The 18,072-nt window shown below is 40.4% G+C and overlaps 1 protein-coding gene across 2 annotated transcripts in view; it reads right to left on the reverse strand.

The window, feature by feature from the left end:
- Window positions 1-18,072, reverse strand: part of gpr158a (G protein-coupled receptor 158a) — an 85,220-nt gene extending 67,148 nt beyond the window's left edge. For both annotated transcript variants that reach the window (XM_039790419.1, XM_039790418.1), the window contains exons 1-2: window positions 16,757-18,072; window positions 3,702-3,807 (exon numbers count right to left, since the gene is read on the reverse strand). In XM_039790419.1, coding sequence (XP_039646353.1) covers window positions 3,702-3,807; window positions 16,757-17,616 — 966 coding nt within the window. In that variant the 5' untranslated portion in view covers window positions 17,617-18,072. The remainder of the gene's footprint in view (window positions 1-3,701; window positions 3,808-16,756) is intronic.

The raw sequence follows: 18,072 nt of genomic DNA on the forward strand, positions 1-18,072 counted from the left end.
TGTAAGTGCAGTGTTGCTGCAAATGCTGTTATAAAGAGCATCCGAGGGTGGAATTGAAATGTGACTATGTCAATGATACACTTAAGTAAATAAACTGCTCCAACACCAAGGAAACCCACTGCTTTGTTTCCAATAAAACAAAGAAAATACTCCTAATGTGGATCTATAGCAGTCTGAAGTGATTGTCTTTTTTATTCAAATGGCCCCAAAGAAACCCATTAAACAACAAACCGCTGCACATGCAGAGGGAATACCTGCATGAGAAAAAAATACAGCAATAACACCAAATTAATCCCTGCTTGCAAATATGGGGCATCCCTCCCAAAGCGTTTTTTTTTATCACATTACCACACACACACACACACACACACACAGCCCTACAAGACTTGATTACACTGCAGTCGTGCTTTCTATTCCTAGCTGTAAAGACATCAGCCTCCCACATCACCTCTGATTTACCTGGTCATGCACTTTAGGACCGGGAAGGTAGGTACTTAGCTGTAACTGATGCGAAGATGGCTTAATATAATTCCAAATTGCACAAGACTATTATGTGAGGGGATCTTGCTTAATTTATAAATTACGATACAAACTCTGCGATACACATTCACAAGAGATAACAAGTTGGATACCTCTCAAAATCTTTGTTTGTTTATCGAGCAGATATGACGATAAGGAGCGCTCCTGTATGACAAAGCTGTCATGTAACACAAGTCATATCCTGCAACATGCCATGACCACAACAGCTTTCATCATTCAGGCTGTAAGCAAGAATACTCCTACCACACTGCACTGTAAGAACACAGAGATCATTATTTTGCAAACCCAGCTAAAATCTATACCACTAACAATGTATTTCTCTCATTGTAGCCACCCCACACACACACACACACACACACACACACACACACACACACACACACACACACACACACAAAGACACACAGACACACACACACACACACACACACACACACACACACACACACACACAATGTTAAATGTCTCTGGCATTGACTGTCCACAGAAAGGTGGAAGTACTCAGACAAAGAGAGTGATTAATTATTCAAAGAGGCTCACTGCAATCCACTACATCACATGCATTATGAAGGAGTCTGATCTCTCTTAACGATGAGACTGATCCGGCAGGTAAGCAGCATTAACCAGAAGACTAGCTGCTAGCTAGACAGCAGCACTCCGCAAATGAAAGGTTACTATGCAAAAAATATTAATGTGATTAAAACAAAATGTTTTAGCAAAGCATGCTGTCAATTGGCATAAATCATGGCATTATTGGTTGCTAGGTTAACTGATGGCGTAAGTTTAAAAGCAAAACAAGGAAACCAACGACTACTTGTATATGAGAGGGGTTGCCGACTCTGCAGGTTCCCTCTGGTTCCGATCGTTTTAGCATCATTTTCTGGTGCTCTCAGGGTCGTTTTCAGCTGACAAACCCACAGTACACTATACCTGCCAAGCACCAAACAGCACATAGACAAAGTGAGAAACTAGCTGGTGAACATAGTGGAACATTAAGCAGCTAAGGAGCCAGATTTGTCTCTCAGTGGTTGGTGGAAATATTATAAAAATAATAAAATAAAATGAACGGGATACAATACAAAATGGAGGATGTGGATATTTGACATCCTCTTAAAAACAGCAGAGCGATAAGAGTTTTACCATCTTGTCCAAGAGGTCACATGTTCCAGGGCCTTGAGGCTATTTTTCATCAGTATGCAAATGGCCAAGCTATTTTCTCCTCTGCCAAGGCAGGTTTCCAACTCTCAATCTCCATCATCACTTAAACTTTAAGTTAAATATATTTTTCGACCCTGTGAACATACCCTTAAGATTTGGAGTCTTCATACTGTATCTCTGTTAGTTGTCTAAAACAATGCTGGTCATCAGGATGAACGGTAAAACTACAAATTAAGTGTTGGTCCTATCTGTCCACCTAGTTTCACGCAAAGCTGTGCATTCAGTTTCAATAGACAGACACATCATACTTCATAACAACATAGCCTTGATAGAGGTAATAACAGGGTGTAGGTGCGTTTAACAAAGCTTCAGGTTTGACCTAAACATATTTTTTACTGCAACCTTGACACACTGACAGATACATTTATAAGGATAAATACCTCTTTGTTAGCATGGGAAAACCCTGACGAACTTCTGGCAAATTTGAGATTTGCTCTGCAAGTCAGTCTGGCCAAGAGCCCATTCAAGACCATTTCCAATTTTTCCAAATCGAGGCACCAATCACAATCGCTGAGGTGGGCTTTACACAATGACGATAGCGCAGCGACAGCAAGCAGCTTTTTGTTTACATTCAACATGACGGCCACCGAAGCGCAGCAACCTGTTAATGCCGATGTCGCTGCTACGTCACCCGGATCGTTGGTCTGATTGGTTGAAGGACTATCCAATTGCGGCCAGAGGCATTTGAGCGGCGTCTGTTGGTGACGCCCCTTTGGAAATGGGCTGGGGATGTACCTTTCCCAGACCCACTCTCAGTTACAAGTGAGAGAGGTCTGGTGTCACAGTATACCCAGGGCTTAATTTGAGCCGGAACACGCCGGAACATGTTCCAGCACCTCCTACGTTGGATCCGGAACCTTTTTTATTGGATCCAGCACCTCCTGTGTCACAATGAAAAATGAATCGCCTAAATGAAAAAAATAAACTACTGTTTGTGTAGTGTTCAATGTTGTTATCTGTCTTGTTAGTCTTTATTCCCCATTGAAGTTCCACAAAAATGGAGTGTTTGCATTTTCGATGCGTTTTGAGGTGAATTTTCAGGGTGAGACGGAGGGGGGAGAGGGAGGGGAGGCACTTCAACAGCGCGGCGCTGCACTTCAGGTGACACAAGCGCTTGTGCTGGTTGAGATTGCTGTTATAGCCTCATTTAACTCAGGGGAAAAATGTCAAAAAGACAACAAAGTTTGCTTAACTTGTTCAAATATGCTGGCCAGTCGGATCCCAAACAAGCAAAAAACGTTTCTGCCGATCATGAATGTGGAGACCACGGTGGTTTTTTTGGTTAATTTAATAGTCCGATGGATAATTGCTGCTTGTGAAAACAATTGTTGCAGTGTATTTTTATTTTTACATTTTGCACCGACGCAGTGCATATTCTGAAATAGAAATAAACATTGCCCTGATGTACACACAGCGTTGTGTAGGTTTTTTGAGTTAGAGAAGCTACTAGGCAGTGTAATTTGTTTTTTGTTCCGTTACCTCCAACCCCCGTTTTGAGTTGCTGGATCCACCCCCCCTCTGCGCTCCGGGACCTCCCACTTTACAAATTAAGCACTGAGTGTACCTATTGTATAGCATACTGTAATGGAAATACAAAAAGCAAGCAAAGTAACTGAAACTTTTTGCAAAGCACTGATCTGCTTTGGAAACAAGTCAAACTAATTCCTTATTAACATATTTCCTATCTCAAAGGAGATGTTAAAAACAACATTTTTATGTACATTATTTTAAAAGATAACCTGTAGTGTTTAGTTAAGTGGTAGTAGGTTGTTACAGAATCAGTAAAAAGGAATCAGATTACCACCCATTTGTCAAAAGATATACAGCTTTAGTGCTTTTCCGTTAAGTGCCTCGTGGAGATGTGACTAAATGTGTGTGCGCTACAGTTCAGTTTTCCAGAGCAAATCAATCTTTTGTCTCACCCGCTTGTTCTGCACACTCACCTCCATAGTGGTCAGGTTGCATCGATGGGTTCCAGCAAACCAGCCGTCAGTGGAGCACTGGTCGATATCAACATCTTGCAGATTAATGTCCACTCGCACCACGCCCCTGCAAGACAGGAGGACACTATTAACTCGGCTGTTGAAGCATTAAGAATGTCAGTGCAAAGTGAACTGCATTTTTACAGAAAATGGCCATGTTCCTTTCTCAAAGATAAGAGTTTGGGGAATTAACTGTTAAAATAAATTTGATGAATGCTGATAAATAAATTATTGGGTGTCAATATTGCGGTAGAAATATGTGCCCAAAAGTATAAATTCTATTGATACAATGTCTTATTTTGAGTCAATATGACGGATGCAAATTATAAATGGATCCAGCATTTCCTGGTCACATGAGCACTCTTCTTAGTGCTGCAGTATTTGTGTCTCTGCTGCACTGATCACCTCGTTAGTTCAGAGAATTCACATAATGAAACATATATTATTTGCCATTAAAAACCATCTTGTGTTTAAACATGCATGTGATTAAGTAATTAACAGAGACGAGTAAAAAAGCCTCATATTTGGCAAATCATAAGTTGGTAATCAAAATATAATCAGAAGTAGCCTGTTAATAATGCATTAACCTCATAAATTATGACACATTTATCTCCCATGACATGATCGTACATTAGCTGCTTTTAGCAATAAAAAGTACCAATATCTGAATTGATAGGAGTGATTCTGGCCTGGTATTTTCACCCATCACTCATAGAAAATATCCAAAACCAATGATACATCCTGAAAAAATAAATAAAATAAAAAACACTTATAACCAGTGACTTGCCAGACAGTTGAGATCAGCTTTATGAATAAAAAAGAAAATTGATAAAAATCACCAATCAATCAATCAATCAATAATATGCCCCTTCTACAACTTATAGCATTGTGTCAAGACTTGGAAAACATCTGTTCTGAACTACTCATGTACACAAATTTACAGTAAATTACTGATTTAATTTTTTTCTAAACCACACACAAAACTACATGCTGTAATGCAAATTCAGAAAAGAATATGTATTAATGAGTGACTGTAAAAAACATTAAAATAAATTAGCTTTTTGGGAAATTCGTCCACATCTTAATCTGAGCTATATCTCAGTGTGATAGGGAGATATGATAAACTGCCAATAGGTCACTTAACACAACAAAACACTCAAGCTAGGAATGATGAATGATATTTTATTTACGTGTCATGCCGCTAAGTGGCCCATCCCACACGGAATTACATGACACCAATACAAAAGAAATTTCACACAGGTCCAATGTCCACACACAATTTAGCTAGGAGTCTTTGCTCTATTTTGGCCAGCTGAGCCAGGCAGGAACTTCTAACAGGGCTGCTGAAGATTAACACTTACTTAGCTGCCTGAAGCTCTATGAAGAGAGCCTGTGATTCTGATGGTCAGTCTCTCTGATTCTGACCGTCTTTTCACTGGTGTGGCATATGTCTTTTCTGTCAGACAGCTGCAGCACACAGGACAAACCAATAGCCAAATACAGTATACAAACAAGCAAGTATAAAGTAGATCCCTGTTTTATTCTGTGTGTTTAATATAAGACTACACATTTCACGTAGAGGCTTTCCCTCCTAGCAGATTTAAAAATGGAGCAGCCCGAAGCTAAGTGTTGTTAGAAAATAAATACTGACTTTAAACTTTGTGGAGGACAAAGAACACAAATTAAAAAAAACTGGATGTTCTTATTTTCTCCATAGAAATCACCAAATAAAACACTTAGACAGTTTGATCAGTGAGGATAAAATACACATCTCTCCTCCGAACCGAACACCTGCAACTCACCAATTCTCCAATTAAAATCAATCTTTGTTTGAGTGATCTGATATTGATTAATAAAATCCCGAAATCAATCTTTTAATATATGCCTTTTCACCATGGATGTGGTGAATTGACCCCATTTTGGGGGTCAGTTATGGCAATTGCCATAATTGACTACAAATTGCTTTTTAGTCTCAGCAAGATATTAACAGAGGACAATATTACCTTTGTTATGTTCTTACATAATCAGCCCTCTTCACACATGACGAAATTAGAAAACTGGACTCATAAAATACAGCGTAAAATCTCTTGTGCAGCAAAAACAGCACAAACTCAAACTTCATCAGTGGAAAAACATGCAAAACTAAGTCACACTGGATCAATGATAAATGCATACATTTGTATCTAGAATATTTGATCTACGAGTTGGCATATGTAAATGCCAGAACAATATATGCCTGATATTAGCTGGGACGAGGCATGTTAACCCCTTGTCCCATCTTCTGCTCAGATTTTGGTTTACATAGTAATGCCTCAGTCAAACCATCCTCTTGTGGTATCTTAGCTAAACACAAAACAGAAAGTGGCAGATGATGTTGTCAGTGTTGCTTTATCACATTGGGGAAGAAAGAGTTCTATTTCTTTGTAATTAAAGAAGAGCTGAAAACTGTGACTGTGACAAAGTGTTAAAAACTCACTACTGATCTATATTAGGCCTTTTTAACAGCACACATTTGACATGTCATAGCAGAAAAGGCGCACAGGTGTTATTAACATCATTAATCACTTGGCCCCGGAGAAAGTGGCCCACTTTGCCCTCTTTGTCCAATTGGCAATTAATTGAGGCTTGACTTATTATAGCCTAGCTTATTTAGTGGTATAAATAAAAGCTCCATGGTAAAAACAAGCGAAAACCTTATATCATACCTGCAAACTCAGAAGGGCTGAAAAAGGTGACACATTTTAAAGGTGAAACCCCCACAGAGAAGAAAATAAAAGAGAAAACACAACATTTTCTCGGTTTTAAAACAATACTTTTAAAACGGTGCATATATATAAATATATATATATTATTATTATTTTTTTTTTTTTTTTTTTTTTTAAAAGGAGCACAAAATGACATCCAGCAACATTATAGAGGCTTGTTTATTGCTAAAGCAAAATTGAATGATTTATTAAAAATGTAATAACAATAACTTATTGCACCAGTAAACAACAAAAAGATCCACTGGATGGGAAAAGGGTATTTTACAATAACTTTGAATGCAGCACGAGGCTGGCGAGGCGAATTTCAAGTGAACAAAACATCTGTTTCCGACAACAGCAGCTGCACACTGTCATACGTTCCTCTCCAGTGAAATACTGACACACTTTTACACCGTTCAGCTGTCAGCATTTTAACCGTGTTTACTCCAGCTGCTAGCTAACGGGAGGCTAACGTTACCTGCTGCCAAGTGTAGTGTTAACTAGTGTGACATGCGGCGATGTTTAGGTTGCCTCTAACGTCCGTTTTCGGAGCATCAGAGAGAAGCGCAGGCATTTCAGTGGTGCTGAAATCCGCGTTGCAATTCGGTCCAGTAGATAATCGATAGTCGTTAATGCCGTATTAGCACCGGGTCCCCGACTCCCATCCCCCATGATTGTGATTGGTTTAAAGAAATGCCAATAAACCAGAGCACGTTTTTCTCCCATCCCGGAATGCTGTGTGGACTAGCCAGACCCTCATTTGCAGCGCTGTGGAGGAAGGTCTGCCAATGTGAGACTAGCTCATAGTTGATTTATTATTCATGCAGCCACTACAGCATTGACGTCATACTATGTAAAAAAAATATCTTCAGTCCTTTTTAAATATTGACACGTAGTAGCGATATTATAAACCATGACATAACATAAAATCATTGACATCAATGAGGACAATATTCTGTCTGTCCCGCTAGCTTTCACTTCCTTAGGCATGCACATGCGCGCGCACACACACACACACACAACACAAATACTGCTGGTATGGCATGTTCTCCAGGTGTACAGCAGCTGGTTTACTTTAACCAGCTCCCAGTGGACACCAGGCAACGCGTGCAACGCTCTCATACTTCTGTTATTAATAACTGCTGCTCCGGTCCTGCCTTGGGGCAAACTGACCTCACTTTTTTCCCACTGCACTGCTTGTTGTTTTGCTGAGAAATTACCTGTTTCAATTCTCCTGTATGTAATAAGGGTAGGAAAGAGTCCACTGAAACACACAAAGCACAATTACTGGATGTAGGATTCATCAAAATGTCTGTTTCATTGGCAGCTTATGCATTAACAATTCTTTGGGTTTTGCGTGTAAAATTGAGAGTCTATACGAATAATAAAAAAGCCTGTTCTTTCCTTTTTTTCTTCCACTTCTAACTCTCCAGGCTATCTTTAGCATCCCAGCCAATGTGGAGAAATGGCGTATAAAATGGTTTGTGAAAAAAATAAAGTGTGGGCCCGAAAGGGAGACGGCAACTGAAAATGCATTCAGGCAGCACAAAGACTGGGTTGTAATTTGAGAGTGGCAACAAGGAACGTGAAGTAGAAGCATCATAGTGGCCATAAAGATTATCACAGAGAGCATAGTTGAGATAGTTGTGCCCCAGGAAACGGTGCTCTCTCCTTTTATCCCCCATTCTTTGTGGGTCTAAAGGCCAGGCCAGTAAAGAGAGGAGCATCCCACCAGCAGGGGCTGTGTGGTCTTTGTGACGGACCAGTCAGGCTGTGCTAATGTTAGCCCTAGTTTCATGAAGTTGACTATGTATCTGGGTAATTGCTTATAGGCTACAAAAGGATATTCACTGAAACATTCTTGTTAGTCTTTGATGTATTTGAATACTGAATGTCAGTCATATACATTTTGAGCTGTATATCTCTATCCAGGCCCAGAAAATGGTATCTGAGATTAAATTGCACATTTAGTCATTCTGTACAGTACTGAACAGGAGGCTCTTATTAAGTCTGAATTTCAAATAATCGTAGCACAAGACATATTTTTGTCCTAGTTAATTTCACAGTAAACCCATTGCTCTCAGAGATGTGGTAAAACAAGTGCAGTGAATGGATTAAGACTAATATTCTATTATATATATTCTATTCTATCAATAGCTATTATTAGCTATCTCTCAGTGGAGACTGCAGTTTGATAACATGAGGCTGATAGGAGCAATGTTGTTAATCATTTCAAGTGCTTTCCATATGCATTGTTAAAAGAAAATGTAAACATTACATGGTCCAACGCATGGTTTACGGCTGTGCACAGTCCTGCACAAAACTGTACAGCTCTTCCACTTAAAAGACAGATATAACGTTTTTTTTTCTTCATATTTTCTATTGTAAATTTTTCCATTCTAAATTGTATTTTGCACTGTATTGTTATGCACTAAAACACCAAGACAAATTCCTTGTATATGCAAACCTAAAAGGTTTGTGATTCTGTAAATTATTAGCTAGCTAACAAGAGCTAATTAGCCCAATTCCATTCTGGTAACACAGGACATAATATAGTATATTGTTCTTGTTGTTATTAAGTTAACATACATTACCATTTTGTACTAAAAAAGTCCTGGGAAATGTATTAAAAGGTCAGCTTGTTGAGTTTAACAGAGGGCTGGTCCTAGTTTAGCTTAGAGACTAGCTAACACTGAGCTGAGGTAGCTAGCTTGGTGTCTTACCAATAGTTTGACAGAGGGCCGGTATCGTTCTCTGTGGAGAGACTGTTCCAAGCCGCGTTAGCCTAGCCACCGCCAAAAGAGGAAGAATACACGTGTCGAGTAACTGCAACGTTATCTTATTCACATGTTCTGTCCACTTAGCTGCTAGCTAGCCACTGGTGAGTTAATCACCTTTGTTTGTTCAGGTGTGTCAACCGTCACTTCACTGAGGATAAGTCAGGACTCATGGCTAAACTAAAGTTAGGATAGCTGCTGATGTTAAACGGTTGGCAGTGTTGCCAGATTGGACTGACAAAAAAGTATATTTAGCCCGGCCCTTAGAGACTGTTTTATCTTATTGGCTTTTTAGTCTATATTTTCATCAGTATAACTTGGCAAACTTATTATACAACGTTTAACATTTAGCCTAATGCAACATAACATAGAACATTTTTATTTTATTTTATGACTTCTTATACTTAAAAAGAATCAAAGTCATAAATTAAAATAAAAGTGTAAAGTTAAGATAAGATAAGTTAAGTTGCATTAGCGTAGGCTGACTTAAAAGTTTTCACTTACATGAACAGAAGTCCCTTATCACAGAGCTATGGCAGAATATTAATGAGAATGGTTATATTATATAATAGTCAATTTAGTTAGTAAATCAACAGTTATCGATTATTGCCGGTGGAAGATTACTGGACTCTGGTGTCCGGTTAATTTTAATCATATTACTCATATGACATTTATTAGAATATAGTATAACTTTTCATTTGTGGAAATTGTCTCAAATGGTACAAAAAGTACCATTTTACTCGCCTAGTCACACAACACTGACCGTAGGCTGGTTGATTAATCGTTTTCAATTTCTACACATATTTAATATAGAAGACGTGACTTGTGTGTGTGTGTGTGTATATATATATATATATATATATATATATATATATATATATATATATATATATATATATATATATATAGCCACATTAATTATGTGCTTTTTTATGTCACTTTTGCAGTCTGAACACACTATTCCAATCCTGCTTAGAATATATAGTATGGAATTAACTAACTAAAACGTATAATGTTACATCTTTTAAATGATGATTATTAGAGGAAATTTTAAATGTCTTTATGTGGTGGGTGCCATGTAAATAGCCATAACTGTAACAGAATGTTAATATGATAATTCACGGGCATGAATACAATCATCTGCAAAGCTATTTTAAGACTTGAATGTGTACACTGTAGGAGTTTTTTTTTGTATGTTCTATATTTGCACAAGAATGAAGAGCATCTGGATATTTCTTTTGAAGCGAGAGAAATAAGCTCTGACGTCTCCAGTTACAAAGACCGTGTGCAGTTAAACCAAGAATAATAAAAAGGAGAGGTGAACATGGAAGACTGGCACAAGCTTAAACATGATCCTTTAGCTTATCAATGTAGCCAGAAGCCTTGCACGCCCAGATGAGCTTGCATGCACATTTCTCCTGCCCCAGCGTCTTGACAAGAACACATTGCTGTCCTTTTAGAAGGGCACAGTTCGTGCATTATGTCCTGGAACAATCACAATGCAAGAACTGTGCAGCCCTCTCAAGGAAAATGTCTCTTATGTGATGGAAATGCATTAAGCTGACAGGACGAGCAGAAGCTAATGTGAGTGTAGCCGCTGGGCAGGATGCTGCTTGTCTACCAGCGTTTCAGTGCAACCTGGGTCATTTTATTGAGTTCTGTCGCTGGTAATCAAAAAAAGACACAGAGCCTGAGGCGAAGCAGCTGTCACAGAAAGGGAATAAAGACTTCTTTTTTTTTTGAGAGAGAGCTGGCACCTCTGGACTCTTGACATTCTTGTCATTAAAAGGAATCCTCTGAAGACCAAACGCCAAGCCGGAAGATCGCTCAATAATTTGAGCTGCTGACAAAGAAATTCTGACAGTTGTGAGGAGAGCGTTAGCTGATTGATAGTCTGACTATAGTTCTTGACAAGCTACATCAGAACAAAACTGTTCTTGTCTGATTCTGAATAAAAACTAATTATTATTAAGAATTATTATTAAACAAAAACGGGACTTTATCCTTCATATTTCCACCCTCATCATCCTGCAATATCCTTAAAATTGGTAAATTCATTTTACAGTTCATGCGACATGCAATATTCAACTAACCAACATTATTCTGAAACAGGAATCGCAGACATATTTCATATTACAATGAGATTCCCATTTTTTCTCTATTCTATATTTTGTATATATAATATATAAAAAGCTACCGGATGCGTTAGGACATGATGAAACTGTTGCGAGACACACAAAACGACAAAGAAATATCCGCCAGATTGCAGCACTTTTTGTATATTCTATATCGTCCTGAAGCTGCAAAATAGTGGATATATTAATTATGAGACATCTACTGTAAAAGGATGAGGTTTAACAGTACATTTCCTTTATTTTGCAAACACCTTTTGTCTACTTCCAAAAAAATGTAAAAACCTGAAAGTCGCTAAATTCCTTTTCCAAATCTTTTCAAACTTTTCCAACCCAACAAATCAATCTGTTGTCGCTTCTGAGGCCTCCTCTATAATCTGTACTCCAGATTAGTAAAGGATAAACCTACAGTAACGATATTACAGATTTATAATACTTTGAGAGGCAAGAGAATTACATCACCATAATAGTATCAAAATCAATAAGATTATTCCCATAATTAGCAGTATTATTTGGAATACAATATCTTTTCACAGCAAGCCACAAAGGCTGGTAGTTGGATTTTCTGTAACGTTGACATTTACTGGCTGAAGGCATCGTATTGACAGGCTGCCTTACTGAGCAGCGGAGTCCCAGTGACGTCAGCAGTGAGAGACGGAGCACTTTAGGGATCTTTAACCCCTGCTTGCTTCAGGTTGCAGTGGAAAGTCTACCAGGTTAGACTCATTCCAGGTGCACTTATGATTTTCAACAATCTTACATCTTTGTCAAGTAAGAACGTTTCCTGTTCGGAAATAAATAGCTCCACTAATTTTCCTCTTTTTTCCCCCTCCTGATCTCTTTCATCTCAGTTTACCATCATATATTCTTGAAAGTTGATTGATGGACTTTATCGTGTTTATCCACGGGAATTGTGGGGTTTCCTTCCTATTTGTTTCTGGATGGTGTCCATCTAAGCAGATGCTGCTGGCTCCTCCTGGAGCTTGAGGCCTCCCACTCTGTCAGACGGCTGGGCGTCCCACAGCACTCAAGCTGTCCACACTTTAGCTGCTTGTACAGAAAAATGGGGCACTAAGCCAAGCGTAAATTAAGAAGATCCTGCCATCTAATTAGAACCTATTTGGCTTTTGGAGAAATGTGCTGAAAAAATAAATAAATAAATAAATATATATATATATATATATATATATATATTTCATAAAACAGTTAATAGTTTCCAACTAGTTTGCCTGCTTATATGCTGCTACTGTAGCTACTGTTGCAGCTACTGCTGTTGCTGCTTGAGCTTCAGCCTTTAAGCAATTTAGGTCTGTGTTGTGAAAGGTGAGTCTGAAGTACAGCGTGTTCACCTAGCACATACACAACCTCCCTCTCTTCCTCTTCTGTGTATTCCCACTTTGTGTGTTTGTTCAAGCTAGTTTTTGCATTTATGTTTCTGTGTAGTTACAAGTTTGTGTCGGAAGTTAGAGTGATCTGCCAATTAGGATGGTTCGTATCGTCCTGAAGAATGTCTCAACCTCTAACAGTGACACACTCACACACTCACACACACACACACACACACACACACACACACACACGCACGCACGCTCACTCACACACACACACACACACACACACACACACAGAGTTACACACTGCACGCTTGAAAACAGCCAGTCCTCTCTGTGTGGTCTACGCTGACTCCCCTGTGTCTCGAGTGCAGCAGAAGAGACTCATGGAAGAGAAGAGATGAAGTGTGAGAGGTGCGATTTCTTACACCTTCACAGAAACAACAGGTCGATCTATCACAAACATATGTCCACACACTCCTGCTCTAACAAGTCGGATTAGTTGTTTAGCACCCGCGTGTTCAACAAAGAAACGGGAGAAAAAACAGCCTCAAATCTGTATTTATTACAATTTGCCACATGCATTCAAAACAAGTCACCTTGCTTCTTGCTACATCATCACACCAAACAGGAAGTGACTGAAGCATTTAAAAGGCCGGAATCACGATGGCCCATGCCGCGTTGTTGTTCTACATCTTTCATTATTAATTCATTGTTGTATTGATTGTGTATTCATCTGGAGGGGAAGTGGAGGAGAGCTGAGCCAGCTATATTATCCCCTCCTCTCCCGTTTCTTATCTGGCAGGGTGCTGAGGCACAGGGAGGATGCAGGATGAGCCGCCTGCTACTTTGATATGAGGGTCTGAAAGATGGCTGTTGAGAAACACACTAAAGGAGGGATGAGGTACGGCAAAAACGACATGAGGGGGTGAAACAGATGTTTTGTGTGGCCTGAAATATTCCACTGTTAACTCTTAGACAATGTTATGAATTGCCTGACTGACGAAGCATATTTGAGCGGGCATCATTTGAATTGCAAAGCCATATATCAAGCTGTGAGGTTTTCAAGGCATTTTGTGAGGGATAAGGCAACACAACTGCAACAACTCAACTCTACTCTGATGAATGATGGTAAAAAAGAACAGCATGTTTGTTGTTGAATTTTGTAAAGAATTGACAGAAATAAATGGCGTCGTCAGATATGGAGGCGGCATTTTTGCTTATTTGCTATACTGCACAGACTTAGCTAAGAAATCAATACCACTCTAATATCTGTAGGCTACACTAAATACAGTCAGCAGACTGGAAACTGTTTTAATTTTTACAAAAAACTAAGTATAATAAAAAAAAGACAAGCTGTGGTTGTACGGGAGATTATGTGACAGATGAATTCTATGAGCAGCGACTCCCTAGAGTCCTCAACCAGGCTAGAGCCAAGCTAGCTGTTTCCACCTTTCTCCCAGTCTTTATGCTAAGCTAAGCTAACTGGCTGCCGGTAGTAGCTTCACATTAGAGGGTTACGAGTAACAGACTTTCCAGATTGTGTGTGCGTGTCTCTCCCTTCCCTTTTATTACGTCTGATATTTATTTCCATTATTTTGTTTTCCAGTTTTTGCGTTGCATCTGTGGAGCTTCCTATGTCCAATTACCCAGGCTGCTTACCGCGTTATTATGGATCCCACGTGACTTCGAGGCAAGACCCGCCCTACGAAGCAGCTCGATTGGTTGGGGTTAGGCATTGACCTCGAGTGGTTAAGGTTAGGATAGCCGTCAGGAGATAGGATCTGAACAAATCGGGTCACGTTACCTTGTGTAAGCATGGACGCCTGGCCAATAGTAGCGTGTGAATGCTTTTGAAGGGCGGGTCTTGCCTAGAAGTTGCATGGGTTCCATAATAACGCCTGCTTACCCAATTATGTTCCCATCAAGCATAAACCCAAACTTAAACCAAGGTAATCTTAATGTTGTGAAGTCCTGTTGTGGTGGTGTCTTAATGTTGTGTAATTGTATTGTTGTTGTGGTGTTGTCTTTAATGTTGTGGTTCTTGTTGTCGGAGTGGTGTTTTTGTGTTGTGGTTTTTGTTGTTGTCCTTGTGGTTAAGTTTTAATACTGTGACATTTGATTGTTGTCCTTTACTGCCGTGGTAGCGTTTTTATACTCCATACTCCATATTCTCGGTTTCCTGCCCAGGGACTACAGATGAAAATTGGCTTGTAGCTAACTCTGGTACTGCTAAGGAGCTGTGCATTGTCCCTGTCAAATAAATAAGTAAATATGTATTAGGACCTTGGGAACTACAATTTTGGACAGCATATCCCATGTGTACTTGTGTGAAAAAGGAGAGGTGTGCACTATTTAATGTCATTATAAGTCAAACATTTGCCCTGATGAAGATCTTGTGACCGAAAGTTTGGCTTTATTATTTAACTTGAATAGTTCAACATTTTGGGAAATACACATATTAATTTTCTTGTTGAGAGTTAGAAGAGAAGATTGATTCCGCTTTCATTTCTGTGCACTAAATATGAAACTGCAACTAGCAGCTTGGTGTCAAATGTATTCTGCTAAATACTTTCTTGGTCTTAAGTGTGCCGACTAAAACGTCTACAAACAATCCATAAAATCAATAAGCAGCAACAACCAACTGCATTAGTTACACTAAGGTTACAAGGAGTAATGATAAAGTGTGATAATGTGGAAATGTGCTTATTTTGACTGGCGCTGCTCTTAACGTTTCCCCCATGTAAGGAAAACAAATTCATAAATGGATGGTTGCTCTCCTGCTCCTTGAAGCACAGCGAGATGTTTCTTTTAGTGCCGCTGTACGGACCACTCTCCGGGGATATTAAACAATACCAAACGCCCACTTATGTCACACCTTCAATCTAATGGAGGAGGCCTCGAAAAGGGAAAGAAATGGACAACAAAACGGCTCCTTTGGGCCATGGAAGGAAAGCTTCTCTGACACAAGTATTTAGAGGAGAAAAAAACTGCAACTATCCATTTGAATTTGAAAGAATTTGGCTTCACAAATAAACTGCAGTTCTGACTGTTCATCAGTTGAGTGTACAGGCTAATTTCCTATCAGATTACTTCAGTAGGAGAGTGAGTGTGTGAAGCGGCTCGGAGAGGCTTTAGTCTGGGATAACACCGGGTAGCTGATAGCCTATTACAGTATAATCACTGCAGGTTTTGACTCATTTGCAATCCGTGCCTGCCTGTGAGCGACTCAAGTGTATCAATTAAAGATTCATCGTAGGCAGTACACACACAACTAGTGATCGGGGATAAAAAGGGAAGGGGAGGGGGGGGGGGGGGAGGGGAGGAGAAAAAAAAAAAACAAAAGAGGAAGAAGGAGAAAAAGAAGGGAAAAAAAAGAAAAAAAAAAAAAGAAAGAGGGGGGGGGGGGCAAAGGGCAAAAAAAAAAAAAAAACAAATTATATTTTTTTTTTTTTTTTTGGGGGGGGGTTTTATTTTTTTTAAATAAAAATTTTTTAAATGGGGTTTTTTTTAAAAAGCAAAGGGGGGGCTTCACTGCAGATTTAGCAGCCTCCCCCCAAAATAAAGGGTATGCAACATTTCCTGAGTAGTAAAGCATGCAGCCGAGGGAGTTTTTGAAAAATGAATTGGGGCCTGTAGCCAGAGGTTTCCACCACTGCTACATCTAGGGTTATTTTTAGCATCACGCTGCCTTGTCAGACTGTAGGAGAGAAGAAAACCCCCCCTTGGTATAACAGGGGGAGGCCAGTGGGAAGCTACGGTGTGTTTGGGGAGGAAAGAGAGGCAGGTATACCCAGGTATTTGTATGGGGATTGGATACGTAGTGTGGTGATTTAACCCACCTGAACTCACCTTGAGGTTGACATAAATCTTTCTCACACAAATCTGTAGTTTTATAATACAAGTTAAACAAGAATGAAAATAAGAACACTTTTAATGACAAGAAAGGCAAAAGTGATGTTTTGCTTAAACGTGTTGTTGTACATGTCTACCAACATTTCTGCATCAGTTTTCAACCACCTGTGTGCTTACCTGAATTCAGGAGCCAGGTTGGGCTTCAGGCCATAGAAAGCAGCCGATAAGGTCAAAAGCCAACGGGGAACAAAATTCCCATTCTCACACTCCAGGTAGGGCGCAGACCATTTCACATGCGTCTTGTCCGGAATAAAACTCTCTCCTCTTTTTAAAGAATTGTCAACTGATCTAAAATCTTGGCTCAGCACCTTCTTATGGAAACTGGGCTTCTTCCTGTCTTTGACGTCGTGGTACCACTCTGTGTCTGCTGTGCGGTTGTGCAGATGGTGGTGGGCCACGCTGGAGAGGTCTTGGAGGACTATCTCTCCACCGGCCCTGGTGGCTTGGAGAAGCACCGAGGGCCCCGCCACGGACGAATCCGCGCTAAAAGTGACGACCGCCCGGTGAATCTTGGCGTCTCCCTCCAGTATACTCCTGACTAAGGCATGGTACCACTCAATGTCTCGCCGGAGACTCTGCTCCCTGGACCTGTTGGCTTGCAAGAGCATGCTGAGGAAGTTTGTGGCGTGCAGCACAGTATCCAGCACGCTGCTCATGGAGTAATGCGGGGTGGCTCGTGACCTTCCCCGCCGAGAGGTGAGCTCGTACCTCCGCGAGCAGTTGGCGTGCCTTAAGGTGGTCGAGTCCCCCGTGTGAAGATAAGCCGTGACCACCCTGGGGAGACGCTCCTCTATTTTCTGCGGCAGCTCCACCGTCTCCCCGGGAGGAAGCTGAGGCGCACGGAGATGCGCCAGCTGCCGACGGAGCGCCTGAGCGCCGTAAATCGCCTCCTGTGCTCCGAGATCTTCCGCGTATTCATGTATAGATCCGATCACAAATCCCACTTGCAGCAGCAGCGACAGCGGTAAAACAGCCATCTCTCTCCAGAAAAGCGTCCACAGATGTTTGGGGTGGGGGGGGGGGGTTGCTGCTGCTCGGAATTACAGTGCCGTTGGGGCGGGTGTGCTGTAAAAAAAAAGAATGCCAAATTGGTCCGCTAAACCATCGCTTCACCACTTGTAGGATATTCTTGCAAAGCTCCACGCCTCTGATCTTTAAATCAAAAAGCAACGGAGGGCGAAAACGCAAGGAAGCTCCTCGCAGTCCTCGCTAAATCCCCTCTTCTTCTTTACAGATGCCTCATGCAGCTTGTTGATGTTGAGTATCTGCTTGCAGCTGTTTCCCCCTCTCTCTCTCTCTCTCTCTCTCTCTCTCTCTCTCTCTCTCTCTCTCTCTCTCTCTCTCTCCCTCTCTCTTTCTCTCTCTCTCCCTCTCTCTCTTTCTCTCTCTCTCTCACTGTAGATAAGACGTTCTACCTCTGCGTGCATGCTACA

Source organism: Perca fluviatilis, chromosome 22 (assembly GCF_010015445.1).
Source record: "Perca fluviatilis chromosome 22, GENO_Pfluv_1.0, whole genome shotgun sequence".
NCBI classification, from domain to species: domain Eukaryota; kingdom Metazoa; phylum Chordata; class Actinopteri; order Perciformes; family Percidae; genus Perca; species Perca fluviatilis.